Consider the following 18991-nt stretch of genomic DNA (forward strand, 5'->3'; position numbering starts at 1 on the left):
CTTCCCTCCACCTCACCTTCTGCCTCCAAAGTCGCAAAATGCAGCTGAGTTTAATCTCATACGGGAGTCTTGAGTGGTCTGTTCCTCATACTGTAGTGGCACTGAATCCAGGCTCTGCCATCAGACTGCCTGTGTTTAGGCCCTGGCTGTATAACCTTAGGTGACTTTACTTCATCTTATAGTTTGATGCTATAGTTTCCTTGCCCATAAAACAAGAATAGTATCTACTTCATAGAATTACTGTGAAGATTAAATGAGATACTGTCACTTAGGCACATAGCACAGTGCTTGACACAGAATAGTAGGTATTTTATGTGGTTAGTTGTGTTTAATATTTTTATCATCATTACTTTTCTGAACTAAAGCAATCTGTTTCAGATCTTTTCTTTCAGGGTCAACCATTTCAAATCTGTGATCTCTGATGCTGCCAGCTGAACTGTATAAATCTGTGTTACTTCCTTCTTAGATCCTCTCAGTTGCTCCTCATCACTCTCCCAAGAAAGCCCAAGCTCCTGGGCATGCCAGGCAAGGCTCTTCTGGCCTCTTTTGTCCTCAGTTCACAGGTTCCCGGTTCCCATCACACACTGTATGTGCCATCTCCCAAATGGATCATGCATTTGGTGTCTTTGTGACCTTACTCATGCCATTGGGCCCACCTTCATCTCTCTTGTTGTTCCTGCTTATGTTCAAAGGGGTCATCTTTTCCATTTAATTTTTAACACATTTATTGAGGGTCTATTATGTTCCAGGCACTGTTCTAGGTGCTGGGGATAAGGGGAGAACTGAACATAGTCTCTGACTTCTCTCATATTGCTCACATTTTGAGAAGGAGAAATGGACAAAATGAGGAAAGCAAAATAAATAATAATTCCGATACTAACAAGTGCCTGGGATGCCTTCAGTAAATAAACACGAGCATGCAAGAGAGCACAACTAAGATAGATATTTGGAGTAGATATTGTGTATTCTGTGAAGAATTGGGTTTGCTGCTTGGTAAATGTTATCATTTTGACACAAACCTCAAATTGCCTTTCTCTGTAACAAACTCAAGTATATGGAGTTTTGGAGATGTTTTGGAGATGTTTGGTAAATATAGCTTTGTTTGTTTGGAGATGTTTGGTAAATATAGCTTCTTGTCTCCCCTCTTTTTTCATGGGAAGAATTGCATTGGTGACAGTGGTATCTGCTGCTAAAAGCCCTACTCTCTCCTTTCCAATATCCTGCCTAATCTCCATTAGTGCCTTCTATAGATGTAAAAATCATCTTTTGCCAGCCTTATCATATGATTCTACTGTCTAGGTTTTGGGTTGATTTTATGTTAATTTTGAATCCACTGATCTTTCTCCTCTCTTTCATTAGTCTCAATGGGTATTTAATAGATTCTTACTTATGTAGGTATATCCATCTTTTTTTTTTTTTTTAAAAGACGTCACTTTTTTATTTTTTATTTATTTATTTATTTTTTAAGATGTCACTTTTTTAGAGCAGTTTTAAGTTCACAGTAAAACTGAGAGGCAGGTAAGGTAAGTTCCCATAGGATATGTGCTTAGTTTCCTCCTTTACTCCCCACTGGAAGGTAGACTCACTACAAATGATAGGCCTGTGTTGACAAATTGTTAACACCCAAAATTCGTAGTTTACATGAGGGTTCATTCTTAATGTTGTACATTCTTTGGGACTGTATGTACATATTTTTAAAGATTTTATTTATTTATTTGAGAGAGAGAGAGAGCCAGAGAGAGAGAGCGCGCACAAGTGGGGGTCAGGGGAGGAACAGAGGGAGAGGGAAAAGCAGACTTATGATTCGAGAATCATGAATGAGTATCGAATTTTATCAGATGTTTTCTGCTTCTCTTGAGATGAATATATTTCTCCTTTACTCTGTAAATATAGTACTGGGCTAGCAATCTTTCCTTAAATGGTCAGAAAGTAAATATTTTAGGATTTGCAGACCATATGATGAGTTCTCTGTCAGAGTGACTCAACTTTGCCGTATAGCTTGAAAGCAGTCCTAATAATTTAATAATTTAGTTAGGTTGTATTTTCCAATGTTGGATGACCCTTATTATTACTCCTTTCTATAATACTTTTAAGCCTTTCTGTTTTTAGACCATACCTTTAAATTCCCTACTATTCTTTCTTTGCTTAATATTTTCTCTGGTTAGACTCTAAGTGCCATGAGAATAAGGATCACATCTATTTATCTTGGTGACCTCAGTAGCTCGATAGATATTTATTGAAAGAAGAGTGGAGTAAATTACATGGAAATAATTTGTTAGTTTACGATTCTGACATGATATAAAATTACTAAGAAAAATGAAAGGTGGTAAGTGAGAATAGTAGTTCTTAACTCTGGTGCTAAAGTATAGTTCCATCTATAAAATGCTTGATGCCAGGCCTCCCTGCTCAGAGATTCTGATTTTATTTTTCCTTTTCCAAAGTTTTGTTAGTTTCATTGGTCTTTTCAAGGAACTTTGGCTTTGTTGGTCCTCTCCATATATCTTTGTTTCTGCCTCATTATTTTGTGCCATTGTGTTTATTACTTTCTTCTTTCCACTTCAGGCAATTCTCTTGTTTTTTCCCCTGACTTCTTATGTTGGGTTACTTGGGCCATTTATTTTCAGACTTTTTTCCTCTCTTATGTAAGCACTTAAGAACTTCTTTCCTGTGATTTTCTATTTTTGCCTTCCATGTGTTCCAATATATGCCATTTTCATGATTACTTATCTGTGTTTTCTAACTTCTCTTAGGAATTATTTAGAAGTACTCTTTTAAATTTGCAAATCAGTGACTTAATTAAAAAAATATTTAGTTTAATTGGGATATGGGTCAAGGAATGAAGGATGTTCTAGAATCTTTGGTGATATTTTTTATATGTTTCTGTAAATATTCCATGTGTGCTTGAAAATATGCGTATGATTTTGTTATTTAGGTTTAGCTTGTTACATGTTTTATTCAGACTTTTTTTGTCCTTTCTGATTTGACCACTTAATTAGTGAAAGTTGTTAAAAAACCTCTGCTATGATCATGGATTTTAATTTTTTATCCCTTAGTTTTGTCTGTGATTTGCAGCTTTTGTCCATAGATGCACATGCATTAAAGTATTACATCTACCTAGGAAATTGACTGTTTTGTCATTATATAGGTACCCTCTTTTTCTACTAATGCTTTTTGCTGTGAGGTCTATTTTGTTGTTATTAATATAGCTGTATCAGTTTTCTTTGGTTAGCACGCCTTAAAACAGTATCTTTTCTTTCTTTTAAAAACTTGTGTCTTTATGTTTTTTTAAATGATTCATTTATTTATTTTAGAGGAGGGGATGTAGGGGCAGAGGGAGAGGAAGAGAAGGAATCCTCAACAGATTCCATACTGAGCCTGGATCCTGACATGAGGCTTGATCCCTGGACCCTAAGATCATGACCTGAGCCAAAATCAAGAGTTGAATGCTCAACTGACTGAGCCACCCAGGTGCTCCCATGTCCTTATGTTTTATGTGTATCTCCTGTAAACAGCATAAGGTAGATTATTTAACAACAACCATTGTGACCGACAATCTTTGTTTTTTCACTGAAGAATTTATCCTGTTTAATTTTTTAATGAATTTTTTTAATGAATATTGATAGATTTCATTTTTTCTTCCATCTTGTTTTGTGTATCAGCTGTGTCCTTTCTCTGTTTTTTTTTTTTCCTTCATTTCTTGCCTTCCTTAGATGAATTGAGCTTCCTTCCTTCCATCCCACTTTTCCCTCTTCTTGGTTGTGAGTATTCTTTTTCCATCCTTTCATCCCACTTTTCCCTCTTCTTGGTTGTGTATATTCTTTTTCTATTTTTTTTGTGGCTACCCTAGAAATTCTAACATCAATTAAAATGAAATCCAGAGCTTATCAATATTCATAACTTTATTCGGAGTAATACAGGAATATTAGAAAGTTTTAGAGTATCCCTTTATGAGATATATGCTATTTTTAGAATTATTTTTTTAACACCACAAATTAGACTTTATTCTTTAGTATGATCAGTTTTCTTTTGTCTAACCTCTTTGATTATCACTTTTTTGCTTGCTTTGAAAATTTTAATCTAAATCTGGTGGAGCCAGTCATGTGTCCCTAACATTTCCCTTTGTGGGATTTTTTTTTTTTTTTCTAGCTTACCCACTGAGAGAGTCACCATTCTGTGGTCTGTACCTTACTCTCTGTTGGGACCTCTGGCTTCATCTCTGATCCCCAGGGTTTCTAATCATACTGCCAAGAAAAAAAATAAGGAAGTCATTTGTGTTTATATCTGTTACTTATTCAGACTCCTATACTCTTGAAAAGTTTTGCTTATTAAAAGTGACTGTAAGTGTTCCAGGGTGCCTGAGTGGTTTAGTCAGTTGAGTCTGCTTTCAGCTCGGGTCATGATCCCACAGTTTTGGGATAGAGTCCCACATAGGGCTCCCTGCTCAGTGGGGAGCCTGCTGCTCCCTCTCCTCCCCGCTTGTCCTATCTCGGTCACTATCTTTGTCTCTCTCTGTCTCTCTCAAATAAAATCTTAAAAAAAAAAAAAAAAAAGATTGTAGGAGTTTCAGACAACTCAGAAATGTTACTATCCTTAAGTTTACTAGGTTTGTCTTCTCTTTCTCCTTCTCTCCTCCTCATGTATTAGTTAGATCCTTTTTAACAAAATACACTTACTTCTTTTATTTATTTATTTATTTTTAAATACACTTATTTCTTTACATCTTCTCTGGGTGTGCTGAGCATCTCCACCAAATCCTCTAGCCCCTAGAATGCAGTTTGGGATCCTGTGCTCTATCTGAAGAAGGTTGCATGCATCAATGTGTTTATACAGGGAAAGGAGTTGGTTTCCCCATTACTTTTATCATCTCCTTGTATCAGCTTTTCCAAAATTATATAGTTTATGTAATATTTTTACTTTATTTGCTATATTTTTTGGGGAAAGCAGATTAGTCTTTTATACCAACAAAGAACTTTCTAATTTTCAGTTACTTATTTGTTCAGTAAATATTTCAGGTGCTATTTTTATGATGTCCTAGTTTTGGGCATATAATAATGAACAACAACACAGTAATAAAATAATCTCTGCCTTCATGAAACACTTATTTTCCTGAAAATGGAAATAAGAAATGATAGGGTGGGAGGAGCCATGATTGGGAAAGCACTGGGTGGAGGGTGGTCCAGGAAGGGATCTGGAAGGAAGCAATGTCTAGGCTCAGTCAGTTCAGTGATGTGATGAAGAAAGGGCTGGAGCAGTAAGTAGCACTTACAAAGGCTCAGATGAGAGGGCTTGGCATGTTTGGGTAATTATATGTAACCCATACTGATTGGAGTTGGGTGTGAGGTAAAATTTGAGAGTTGCATGAGCCAGACCTTTTAGCTGAGTTGGATAGTTATGTGTTTCCCAAACCTAGCTTGATTATAGGACTCTCTAGAATGAAGTCTCCAAGTTCCTCTCCAAGACTCTGATACAAGCCTATGATACAAGCCGATATAATATAACCCTTCCATTTGATTCTTTGCTTTCCTTGGGATTCTGTTATACTATAGAGGTTGATATCCTAGTCTCATGAATGAGGAGAAGTATAATATAGAAAGAAGGGTTAATCCTTTCTTAGCCTTTCCCTGTACTTCTTGGGTACTCAGTGGTTTTAGATAGTCTCCTCTCTGTCCAGGAAGTTCCCTGGGCTCTCTACCTTTGGCTAGAGTTCTGCCTGTGTGTTTGGTTAGGACTCTTTGTGCCATATCTTGATGAGCTTGAAATATACTGTCTGACATTAGTGTATTTCTTATAACGAAATATTCTCAAAATGAGTGAAAATGAAGAGTAATCTTTTCTAGTTCACAATACCCAAAGGGATAATATAATCATTTTAGTTTCTTCACTGGGGCTTTCTGTTCTTTTTTTTATGTGCCAAATTACCATATTTTCTGATCAGGAAATCAACATGACACTTACATAAGGGAAATTTTTAAAAAGTAAGGGCTATTTTTAGAGCAGTATGAGGATTTTCCTTATAGAAACCAGGAAAGATGACTGCTTCAGAAGAAGGTAAATGTATGAGAAGTTTGGGAACCTGAGTGGTTGAATATTGGTACATTAAGATTTTAATAAAGTTCTACAGCTATTGATTATATCATCTTGTAGAAATTATTTTGGATTTTTAAAAAGATTTTATTTATTTATTCATGAGAGACACAGAGAGGCAGGACATAGGCAGAGGGAGAAGCAGGCTCCCTGCCAGGAGTCCAACACAGGACTTGATCCCAGGACCCCGGGATCATGCCCTGAGCCAGAGGCAGATGCTCAACCATGAGCCACCTAGTGCCCCTTGTTTTGGGATTTGGACTACTATTAGACTTTTAAAATGATATTATGGCCAGGGTTCCCTAAAATTTCTGAATCCTGTGCCATCCCATTCTTATTTCTGCCTTTTCCCACTGGGTTATATTATTATTTTTTTTAATTTAAAAAAATATTTTATTAATTTATTCATGAGAGACAGAGAGAGAGAGGCAGAGACATAGGCAGAGGGAGAAGCAGGCTCCCCATGGGGAGCCCGATGTGGGACTCAAACCCAGGACCCTGGGATCATGACCTGAGCCGAAGGCAGACGCTCAAACACTGAGCCACCCAGGCATCCCTCCCACTGGGTTTAGAGGGATGTATTTTCATAGGGAAAAAAATGACAAAGGAAAACAGAGTGATACTTGGATCTTGACTAGCACCTAAAACCTTAAAGTGGAGATGTCTGGCAAACTGGGCTGGAGCTTGCAGAGTTTCCCGTTTTCTTCAACTGGTTCACTTTGGACATTTGTGATATTTGCCCTGTTTCATTATGCAGTACCTAGATCTGGCTTTACCGGAGGAAGCATCTGAAGAGAGTGAGTTACATACCACGGGCACTGAGTTTTTCCTATACCTTCTCCATGAGCAGACAAGGCCTGATAACTGTCCTGTAGTCTGATCCATCAGATTAGTACTCTTTCTGTTTAGTTGATGGGGATAGGACTTTCCTTTCCCAGCTGCTCACATTAGTTTTCCTCGTATTTCCCACAGAAGTAGTAGAAAAGGGAAGATTCGCTGAAGTTATGAATGTTCTCCCTTAGAATTTTTGTTAGGCTGGCAGACAGGATAATGTAGGCAAAACTGCTAGCATGGTCCTGAGCACAGAGTGGGCACTACTAACCTTTCCTTATCCCTTTTGTTTTCTCAGAAGAAGACCTAGTTGACATGTTAGATATAGCCTGTGTACATGCTGTGGAAAAGAGTCACTTCCCAGCATTTAGAATTTCCGTGGTAAATCCAGCTGAACATCTTGTTTGTACTTTTTTCAGGTGCTCAGAATTTTGATGTCATACGGCTATCAACTTATAGAACAGCTTGCAAATTACGATTTGTACAAAAACGATGCAACCGTAAGTCATTTCAGCTAATTTCTGTGATAGCTGCATAGTGCTCTCAAAACTAAAAGGTTTTAGTATCTTTTAGTCATATTGTAATGTTAATTAAATTTTTTTTGTCCTAAGTGTTTATTAAAATGTAAAAATTAGTCACGGAAAGAACTCATTTTACTCTGTGTGTCCTTCAAAATGTTTGCCCAAATACAATAATGTAACTGGTTTTGAGGGTGGCACAGTATTAATGTTCTTTAAATGAGAGAATTGATTTCTCCTTCTCACCTTTCTATGTTTAAAAAATATACAAAAAAAAAAATACAAAATGAGTATGATAATCAGCTTCTGGAAGAAAAGAAAAACAGTATTTTAATGGAAGCGTAGTAAGTTAATTTTCTTGATTAAAGTGAATACAACACAAATCAGCCTTTTTTTTAATAAGTAATCATTATGAGAATTGCTACTTATAAGTAAATGAAATATATGTGTATGTATGTATATGCATACACATGCACACAGGCATATAAAATCTCCCTCTCTTAATTTCCATGAAGATTAACTTATGACAGAATTATTGTATTTTTCTTGTGTGTGTGTGTGTGTGTGTGTGTGTGCATGTGTATGTGTATTAATGAAAAACTATTTTGTGTAATGGAAAGAACATTGGCTTTTGAATTGGAAAAATCTTAGTTTTAGTCCTGGTTTTGACATTTACTATAAGCATGTGATGTTGGGTAAGTCACTTTAACATCTAAATACTTCAACCCTACTTTAAGTGTTACTCAAAAATCCTTGCATGAAATTCTCTTTAGAGAGTTTACCATGTCATGCTGGACTGAAGTCTCCGGTTTCCTAAAGCATTGTTTTTCAAATTATGGGTTGTAACCCATTAATGGTTCATGAAATCATTTTGATGAGCTGTAGCCAGAATTTAAAACATGTAATAGAGAAAAAAAGAGAAGGAAAAAAAAATCAGAACACAAATTATGTGATAAGGTTAAAAGTATTTTGTGAAACTTTTTTTTTTATGTATCTAGAAGAGTGTGTGTGTGTTGATTTAAATATATTTCTGTGGGTTGTGGTAAAACCACTGTCAATTTTAATAATTGACAACTACAATTTTAATAATTCTTCCTGTTTCTTGGGAACCAGCAGTCTGTGTGTGGAGTGTTGAGAGTCTGAACCCAGGCTATTGGCATTAGTAATGTATAGTAAAAGATGCATTGTTCTAGAAGTTTTATTTTGTCACATTTGATTCTTTTTAATCAGCGTTGAATTTTTTTGTTTGTGGGTGTACAGTTTAGGAGTAAAATTTTAGTTTTGTCCACGTGTATGTTCTGTTGTCCCTATACTATTTATTGAAAAGGCCATCCTTTTTTCTTCACTGCCCAAAAATCTTTCCTCATACTCATTAGGAGAAATATGTAAAAATTTTCATAGCAGTTTCCATGTATGAGAACTGCTTTTGGACTCTGTGTTCCATTGGTCTGTTTGTCCTATCAATAACCACTATTATAGCTTTATAAAAAGTCTTTTTAAAAAAGATTTACTCATTTATTTGAGAGAGAGTGAGAGTTTGGGGTGGGGGTCAGGGCAGAGGAGAGGGAGAGAGACAATCTTAAGCTCCATGTTAAGCAGGCAGCCCAACTCAGGGCTCGATTCTGACCCAGAGATAATGGCCTGAGCTGATACAATATCAAGAGTTGGACACTTAACTAATTGAGCCACCCAGGTACCTCCTTTTGTAGTAAATCTTAACATCAAATAGAGCAAGTCTGTCTACTTTGTTGTTTTCCTTTTTAAGATTGGGACATTTTTGGCCTTTTACATTTATTTTCATATAAACTTTATTTTATTTTATTTTTTTCATATAAATTTTAGAATCTGATTATCAATTTCTACTAAGAACAAACAAAATGAAGCAAAGAACTCTGCTAGGATTTTTCCATCTTTATTTCTTTTTTTAAGGTATAATTTATATATAGTAAAATTTATCCTTTTAACATACAGCCCTGTGGCATTTTGTTGGGACTGCACTGAATCTATAGGTTAAGTTGGGGAGAATTGATATTTATAGATTTATTTTTTTCATAGAGACATTACAGTTCTTCCATTGGATTTGTTCCTAAATCTTTGATAATTTATGCTATTATAAATAATATTTTAAAATTTCATTTTCTGTTGCTAATAGAAATATAGTAATTTTTATGTTTTATATATAGCAATAATTCTAGACTCAAATATCAGTTTTAGTAATTTATCTAGTGAATCTGATTTTCTATGTGTAGAATTTTGTCATTTCTGAATAATGACAGCTATATTTCTTCATTTCTGAAATTCACATGGATAATTACTGCTTATTTATATTGGTTAGGACCCAAAGTACAATAGAAATGATAATAGTGAGCATTTCTTTTTTAAGATTTATTTATTTATTTTAGAGAGAAAGAGAACGCAGGTGTGTGAGCAAGGGGAGGGGCAGAGGGAGGCAGAGAAAAACTCAAGTAGACTCCCTGCTGAGCATGGAGCCCATCAGGATCCTGAGATCATGACCTGAGCTAAAATCAACAGTTGAATGCTTAACCAACTGAGCCGTACAGATGCCCCATTTCTTTTTTTTTTTTAATTGAAGTATAGTTGATACACAATGTTACATTTGTTTCACATATACAACATAGTGATTCTACAACTCTGTGTGTTAGCTATGCCTACTGCAAATGTAGCTACCATCTGTCACCATACAATGCTATTACAGTACCATTGACTGTATTCCCTATGCTTTTCTTTTTATTCTCATGACTTATTCATTCCATAACTAGAAGCTTGTATCTCTCATTCCCCTTCACCCATTCTGTCCATCCCCTTACCCCCTCCCTCTGGCAATGACCAGTTCTTTGTATTTAGGGGCCTGTTTCTGGTTTTTTGTTTATGTGTTCTTTTGTTTTCTATATTCCACATATAAGCGAAATCATATGTTATTTGTCTTTCTCTGTGTGACTTATTTCACTTAGTGTGATACCCTCTATGTCCATCCATGTTGTTGCAAATGGTAAAATCTCATTCTTTTTATATGGCTGAATAATCTTCCATTCTATATGTATACCACATCCTCTTTGTTTATTCATCCATCAGTGGATGCTTGGGTTGTTACTGTATAATGACTAATGTAAATAATGATGCAGTAAACAAAGAGGTGCATGTATCTTTTCAAATTAGTGTCATTTTCTTTGGGCAAATACCCAGTAATGGAATTACTGATTCATGTGGTATTTTTATTTTTAATTTTTTGAGGAACCTCCTTCTTGTTTTCCATAGTTACAGTACCAATTTATATTCGATAGTGGGCATTTCTTATCTCATTCACAATATCAGAGGAAAGGCTTTCAACATTTACTATTAAGTAATATGTTTGCTGTAGTTTTCTGTAAATATCTTTTTTTTAAATTTTTATTTATTTATGATAGTCACAGAGAGATAGAGAGAGGTAGAGACATAGGCAGAGGGAGAAGCAGGCTCCATGCACTGGGAGCCCGATGTGGGATTCGATCCCGGGTCTCCAGGATCGCGCCCTGGGCCAAAGGCAGGCGCCAAACCCCTGCGCCACCCAGGGATCCCAGTTTTCTGTAAATATCTTTAATCAGATTAAGGACATTGCCTAGTACTGTGTTTTTTCATTTCTGAATGTGGTCTTTTTGATAATTGGTAACTTAATTTCATTTTGATCAAAGAGCATGTTTGAAATGACTTGAATCCTTTGAAATTTGCCAAGATCAGCTTTATGACTCAGGATAAGGTCAATTTTCATACATGATGTTTGTGGTCTTGAAAATAGAGTATATTCTCTAAACACTAGGGGCATGATTTCATGTTGTGCCCATTATACCTACTTTACCAGTTGTAAAGTTTGATTGTCTACATCTGTATTTATGCTTGTATGTTTGCTCTACCACATACTGAGAGAAATGTATTAATACTTAATACTTCCCACTAAGCTTGTGAATTTGTCTCTGATGTTCTGTTAAATTTCACAATATATATATTTTGAAATATATATATTGTAGGGGAGGCAAAACTTTACCTCTACCCTCTTAAGGTCTCTGGTTAGGCCTGACAGTTAAATTGACATAGGTAGATTAGCAGAAGAGCACACAGATTTTTACATGTACCTGGGAGCCCCCATAGCAAAGTAAAGACCCGAAGGAGGGACGAGGCCTAAGTGCTGATATATTAGGGAAGAAGGAGTAGGGATTGTGGAAAATAACTAAAATATATGGGGAGTCTCAAGGAAGATAGAGGTTATTTTAACCAAACCCGTACAGATTTCTCTTGGCCTCATTTCACTGTCTTCAGGGATAAGAATGTTTCTTTCCTTTTGGAATAGGGAGGGCATCTTTCACTTGGGAGTTTATTTCCTGCTTTCAGAAAGAAAAAGGAGTTTAGCATGACCTTCTTGGCACCTGCTGTTCTTCAGGTGTCTTTAGCTCAAAATAATCCTTATGCTAAAGTGGCATATTTTGTATTTGGGGATCTTATTTTGCCACCCTTCAGTATTCTGTTAGATGTAAATAAATGAAAAGTTCTTAGACTTTTCTGATGAATTAAAACTTTTAAATTGTTGACTGTTTATTTTCTTTGTGTTTTAGTCCATCTTGTTGATATCTGGAACATGATTGAAGCCTTCCGAGACAATGGCCTTAATACACTGGACCATAGCACTGAGATCAGTGTGTCCCGCCTCGAAACAGTCATCTCCTCTCTCTACTACCAGCTGAATAAGCGCCTTCCTTCTACTCACCAAATCAGTGTGGAGCAGTCTATCAGCCTCCTCCTCAACTTTATGATTGCTGCATATGACAGGCTAGTACCTTGCATGCTTACTTCATTTTAAGAATGTTTGTCCCTTAGTCATCCTTCTTCCAGATTGCCTTGCTGAGGGCTGTCAACTTAGAATCACAGTTAAAAGGGAAGTTATTTTATGTAAATTCCTTCTAAATACTCGTTAGATGCCAGTGTGACTTACTGTCCTTGGGCATGTCACATATTAAATTTTATAAAATTATGGAAAATCACAACACTGAGACATATTGTTTGGTAAAATTATAAGTACTATAGTATAGCTGTTCTCTATTCAGAGAAGTATAGCTAAGTTATGAATTTGACTATGAGGTATTCTATTTGACCTTAAAGCTAACCTTTCTTTACTCTGTAATAATAAATGCCCCTTGACTCTCTACTCTTACTTTCTTCTCATTATGTCTAGGGTACTATTTTAATTTTTTTCAGTATAGAACATTGTTTATACACTTCATAACACTAGAAGAAAACTATTTAAATGTACTACAAATTAAAACAGAAATGATTTGATGTTTTTGTATTCATGGAGAGTGAAGTTAGTATTATAAAAAATGAAAAGAAATAATAAATGATGGAACCACGGAAGTTAATGTTTATATTCCAGGAACCAAGAGTTTAGGTTTTTTATTTCTGCTATAATGTTGGTCATCCAATTTGGATGGGTTAATTCTTTCTGCTTTTTTTTTTCCTTTCTGTAAACCTACTTTCAGTTTATATATTTGTAAAATGTTACTCATTACACTTTATAATATTGAAGACTGAATTAATGATAAAAGTCTGCAATTGTCAAAGTCAAATCACAGTGTAGGTACTCAATTCACATTTTATAAGATGTTATCCAATTTTTTTTTTATGTTATCCAATTTTATAAGATGTTATCTAATTAGATATTCTATCCATTTAATAAAACATTATTTTGGGAAATTTGAATTTTTAAAATAAGAGTATATATTAGACCTAAATCCCAGAATTTGAATGCCCTTTTTTTAGTAATTTATTTTTTATTTTTTAAAGATTTATTTATTTATTTATTTATTTATTTATTTATTTATTTATTTGAAACACAGAGAGAGGCAGGGACACAGGCAGAGGGAGAAGCAGGCTCCTCACAGGGAGCCTGATGTGGGACTAAATCCCTGAACTGGGATCATGCCCTGAGCCAAAGGCAGACACTCAACTGCTGAGCCACCCAGGCATCCCTTTTTTTTTTTTTTTTTTTTTTTTTTTTAGTAATTTAGATTAGTGAATCCGTAAGGTTGATTTTATACTGTTCAAAGAATGACTCTTTTGATTTGAAGACCCTTAGTAAAAATGGTTATTTTGTGGTGAATAAGCAGCACCTTATCATGACACTAATTCACTGAGTAAATCAATTAAGGTTGTGCAACACAGATTAATTCAAGAAACAATATTTTTACAAAATCAGAAATAAAAGTCATGTTACTGTTTAAAAATGATAAAGCAGAGATTATAAACTTTGATTCCATAATCATCTCAAATAAGTTAAATACTATGGGTAAGGAACGAAGGAGAGGGAAGAGTAAAGAGATAGCAAGAGACAATGGGAAGACCAACCAGAGGAGAAGATGCAGAGGTGTTCTGGTACATAGTTACAGACAGCTGGACACATCCAGATAGAGACAAAGGAAAAGAATAAGCAAACATAAATCATATGAAGACAGATCAGTAGATGAGTACACTGCAGAGAACTAGGAAAAACAAAAAAAGATGAGTGAGTTTAGAAGAGGAAGGGCAGTAGTAGGTCAGTGGTAAATTTGGTAATTCTCATATCATAATATCCTGTTGAAAACTTTGGCCATGGGCATCAGAATCAATGCTCACATCATTGTTAACCTAGAAATCTTATATTTATGAAATATGTATATATATATATATATTTGTGATAATATCTTGATTTCCTCTTCAGTAATTTGAAATTGGCTTTCATGTCCTGGAAAAATGAAAGGATCTGGTTATGGGGTTTTATTTGTGAAAATCATAGCATTTTGTTGTGAAATATTTCAAATATTAGTCTTTTTATTGATTGGCTTCTTTATTACTTAGACTGGAGAGTCCTTTTGATATACAGAATATCTAGTTACTGACTTTACTTAATCTTTTCAGGTTTCATATTTCATGATTCCTGAGTTAAAATTTGAATGCAACACTTCTTTAATTATCCTTAAGTCACCTCACCTCCAAATTCACAGTCAAATTTTTGGCCAGGTTGTTTTCTGGTCATTATAATGGATTATAAGACTGTAAAACTATTTAAGGAACAAATAGGATCTAGACTTCTCTTTAAGTGTGTATTTAATTAGGAATTAATCTTTTTAATGCCAAGGGTTTAAAATATTTTATATTTGACAACTAAAACCACAGAGAACAGTAATGTAAGCATCTTTGTGTAGGACATTAGTAGAAGCTGTGAGGAATAGTCAAAACATTTGGATAGGCTTATTTTTTTCCTTACCGGGTCCTCAGTATGACAGTATCGGTAGTCATGTGGTCTGGTCTGAAGGTACAACAGAGGATGCTGTGACCAACTGTTTCTTCTTTTTTTTAAGAGCAGGGATATTGAAACTTCCAGCATGAGGGACAGGAAATCTCCCTCACTCTTTATCAGTTGAGCCAATTTCATTGTTTAGGGCTTGTGATTTACAAACTGCCTTTCCATCTTTGACATCTGTAGTATTAGGTTGGTGTTTCTAGTTGCAAGCAGTAGAAAACCTACTCACATGGGCTTTTGCAGTAACAGGAATATAGGCTCACATCACTGAGGAGCCCAGAGGCAGGCCAGCCCTCAATCTGGCTTGCATCAGAGCTCTGGCTTCAATTCTTCTCTTCGTAGTGGTTGTGGTTTTGTGTTCCTCTTATCTCAGCTTCATCCTTTTGCTACTTCAAAAAATGCCTGCTGTCAGCTATTCCATGCTTCCTCTTTCAAGTCTAGGTAGCTGGAGAGAGCCGGTTTCTTTCTGAGCCTCCCTCCAGACACGTGTATTTGGGCCATGCTTGTGCAGACGTTATACTTTTTAGCTCAAACAGATCAGGATTTGTGTCTCTGGAGCAGAGGGTGATTAAATTCTCACCCTCACTACATGTTGCCTCACAGTGGAGGGTGATTGGACTCTATATGAGGGAGATGACCATGTGTCCACCATGAAATTCTTTGTAGTGCGGCTAAACTTGGGGCTCCCTTTCCTGTTACGTGGCCTTCCCTGCATTCAGCTCCTTAAATCTGAAACCTGTAAGAATGACTTACACCCTTCCTTCTCTCTCAGCTTCACATCCATGTCAGTTACCAAGATCTGTCATTTCTATCTCTTGAATCTCTCAAATCTGTGTATGTCACTACAGCCCCACAGCTACTACCCAGCCTGCCACCATCATCTGCTCCCTGAACTGCTACCATGGCTTCTAACAGGTCTTTCTGTATGTGTTTTCTTGCCTCATCCATTCTTATAAATAATAAACATCATGAGCCCCAGTATCTAACCTGGGAACTTGAACATTAGCAGTAACTTAACACTTATCTCTCTTGTCCCATCCCATTGACCTACGCATAACTAAGGTGAACCTGATTCTGATTTTATGTTATCTTGTTCTTCTTAAAGAACAGTTTTTTCCCACATGTAGAGGCATAAACACAGTATTAATTTTAAACATTTTTACCAATTGTAAAAAAAAAGTCATGCTATCTGTACTATTACCTGATTTACTTTCTTCATGTAGTAATATCTTTTAAAGATTCATTCATGTTTCATGTAGCTATAGTTCAGTAATTTTCACTGTCGTGTAAAGTTCTGTTGTGTTACTATACATTTTATTTTCTCCGGGTTCTTGTTCTAAGAAACAACACTGCCTGAAATGTTCTTATATGTATGTCCTGGTGCATGCATATAAGTGTGTTAAACTGCTCTTTTAGTCCTATCCTGAGGAATGGAATTGCTGATTTGGTGGGGGATGTACATGAAATTCAGTTTTAGAGGATAGTATCATATTATTTTAACAAATTGTACCAATGCATAAGAGATCCTTTTGATCCACGTTCTTTCTGTATGCCTTAGAGTTGTCAGACTTTCCAGTTTTTGTTAAATGACATCTCATTGTTGTCCTGATTTGCATTTTCTTGATTATCAAGCATGTCTTTGTGTGTTTCTTGGCCAAATATATTACTTCTATGAAATGCCTCTTTGTCTTTTGCCCATGATTCTAGTATATTTTTTCTTCTTTTGTGCTGATATAGGGGCTCTTCATAGATTCCAGGTAACGGTCCTTTCTTGCTTACACATGTTGTACATATCTTCTATTTATTTGTAGCTTGACTTTTTACATTTTTTAAAAAATATTTTATTTATTTATTTGAGAAAGAGAGACAGCATGAGCAGGGTGAGGGGGAGAGGGAGAAGCAGATTCCTCACTGAGTAGGGAGCCTGATTCAGGGCTTGATCTTGGGACTCTGGGATTATGACCTGAGCCAAAGGCTTCCACTTAACCAACTGAGCTACCCAGGCACCCCTGACTTTTTACTTTCTTAGGATATTTTTTTCTTAAAATGTTTTCTTTTGGGGGGGTTATTTTATTTTATTTTATTTTTTTTTTTTTTATTTTTTATTGGTGTTCAGTTTACTAACATACAGAATAACCCCCAGTGCCCGTCACCCATTCACTCCCACCCCCCACCCTCCTCCCCTTCCAACACCCCTAGTTCGTTTCCCAGAGTTAGCAGTCTTTACGTTCTGTCTCCCTTTCTGATATTTCCCACACGTTTCTTCCCCCTTCCCTTATATTCCCTTTCACTATTATTTATATTCCCCAAATGAATGAGAACATATAATGTTTGTCCTTCTCCGACTGGCTTACCTGGCAGGGGAGATACCATGATCACGGGGGGGTTATTTTAATTTAATTTTATTTTTTTTTGAGGGGAGGTGGGTTAGGGCAGAGGGAGAGAGAGAGAATCTTAATAGGCTCCATGCCCAGCACAGAGCCTGATGTGGGGCTTAATCTCATGACCCTGAGATCATGACCTGAGCTGAAGTCAAGAGTCAGAATTTAACTGCACTACCAAAGTACCCCTCTTAAAATGTTTTCTAATGAAAAATTTCAAATATATACAAACATAGAAAGAATATGGTAATAAAACTCAAGGTATCTATCACTCAGCTTCAGTAATTACAGTACATCACTGATTTTATTTCATCTGTGTCCCCAGGCTATTCTCCTCTACCCTCCCCTTTTCCTTGGCTTCTTTTGAAGTAAACCTCAAGTGTCATTATTTCATGTGTAAATATTCCAGTGCACACATTCTGTTGTGTTATAATACCATTTTCTTGCCCAGGTTTTTGCTCTAATAAGTACTACTGCTTGGAATGTAATGAAATTACACCTTAAATGAAATAAACCTATAAAAAATCATATGTCTAATGAAACTAGGTTTGGCTAAAATTCAAAATATATCAGTGTTGAACTTATCAACGGAAGGCTCGGGGTTATTGTTTATCATCTAAATAACAGTATAATAGTATAAAACACTGTTGCTACTTTGAACAATCTAAAGATTTCTTTAGTGTAAAGAGTTTTATGTATATAATTTATGATGAGTAAATATAGAAAAAGTTGCTGTGTAGTTTGGCAATATGGCTAAGAACTTTTTTTTTTTTAAGATTTTATTTATTTATTCATGAGAGATGCAGAGAGACAGGCAGAGACATAGGTAGAGGGAGAAGCAGACTGCCTACAGGGAGCCTGAATCAGGACTTGATCCCTATATTTACTCCCTACAGGGAGCCTGAATTGAGACTTGATCCCAGGACCCTGGTATCATGACCTGAACCAAAGGCAGATGTTCAGCCGCTGAGCCACCCAGGTGCCCTGGCTAAGAACGATTTTTAAATCTTGCTTTAACAACTTAATTTGGATATATTTAAAAGTTTCCATTGGTTTCTCTTAAATACTGAATGCTAAAAACAAAACAATATAAAAAAACAAACCAAAAACAATTTTATTTTAAATAAAGCAATTGTATTCCTTAAATTCTGAATATGCCCAGCTAGCATATTATGGAATGGACATTGCTAAAGAAATATTAGTTTACAGTCTTCTTCATTAATGATTTTTAAATAAAAGTATATACTGGGAGGCATAAAAACTTCATGTATTTATATACAGTATTTACTATTATCTCTGTGTGTTCTCAGATGGATTCAGTATGGCAGGAAAAAATGTAGCCAAATACAAGTAGGAGAGAAGTAGGGCTGAGTGGGAAGAGTTTGATGCTCACAGTAGCAGCACGTTTAGCTCTTAAAAGGATGTGAGCATAGCTCTTCTAGGAAATTTCCAGGGGTTGGTAGAAAATGAGATAGGGGTTTTGGATGTTTTAAAAAGGTGAAATCTAAGGGGAATGTAAAATGGAGAGAAACTGAAAATGGCTGCCCTGGTAGAAGAGGAGGAGGGCAGCCCACCTGCTTATGCTACATCCCCCTACACTGCCATGTGGGTGTCATGTGGGTGTCGAGATGTGATGTCACCAAAGCCAGTTCACTGAGCCACAGTCTCAGTACTTGGTGGCAGGATTATTTAGAGAGCAGAAATGAGTGAACTTGAAGTTTACTTATTACTCTTCCCATCACTTACTCTTTATTTTGTAGCTTTTCTTTCAAGAGAAGTCATGAGTTCATGCTAATTTTCAAGAAATCATCAAGCATGATGATTGCAGACCTGCAAGGGTTTCACCATTAGTA

The 18991-nt window shown here is 35.8% G+C and overlaps 1 protein-coding gene across 18 annotated transcripts in view; it reads left to right on the top strand.

Moving 5' to 3' along the window:
• DTNB (dystrobrevin beta) overlaps positions 1-18991 on the top strand; it is a 251457-nt gene that overhangs the window by 29896 nt on the left and 202570 nt on the right. For all 18 annotated transcript variants that reach the window (XM_077843868.1, XM_077843882.1, XM_077843874.1 and 15 more), the window contains exons 3-4: positions 7335-7415; positions 12038-12251. In XM_077843868.1, coding sequence (XP_077699994.1) covers positions 7335-7415; positions 12038-12251 — 295 coding nt within the window. The remainder of the gene's footprint in view (positions 1-7334; positions 7416-12037; positions 12252-18991) is intronic.

This window comes from Canis aureus, chromosome 12, assembly GCF_053574225.1.
Source record: "Canis aureus isolate CA01 chromosome 12, VMU_Caureus_v.1.0, whole genome shotgun sequence".
Classification (NCBI taxonomy): Eukaryota; Metazoa; Chordata; class Mammalia; order Carnivora; family Canidae; genus Canis; species Canis aureus.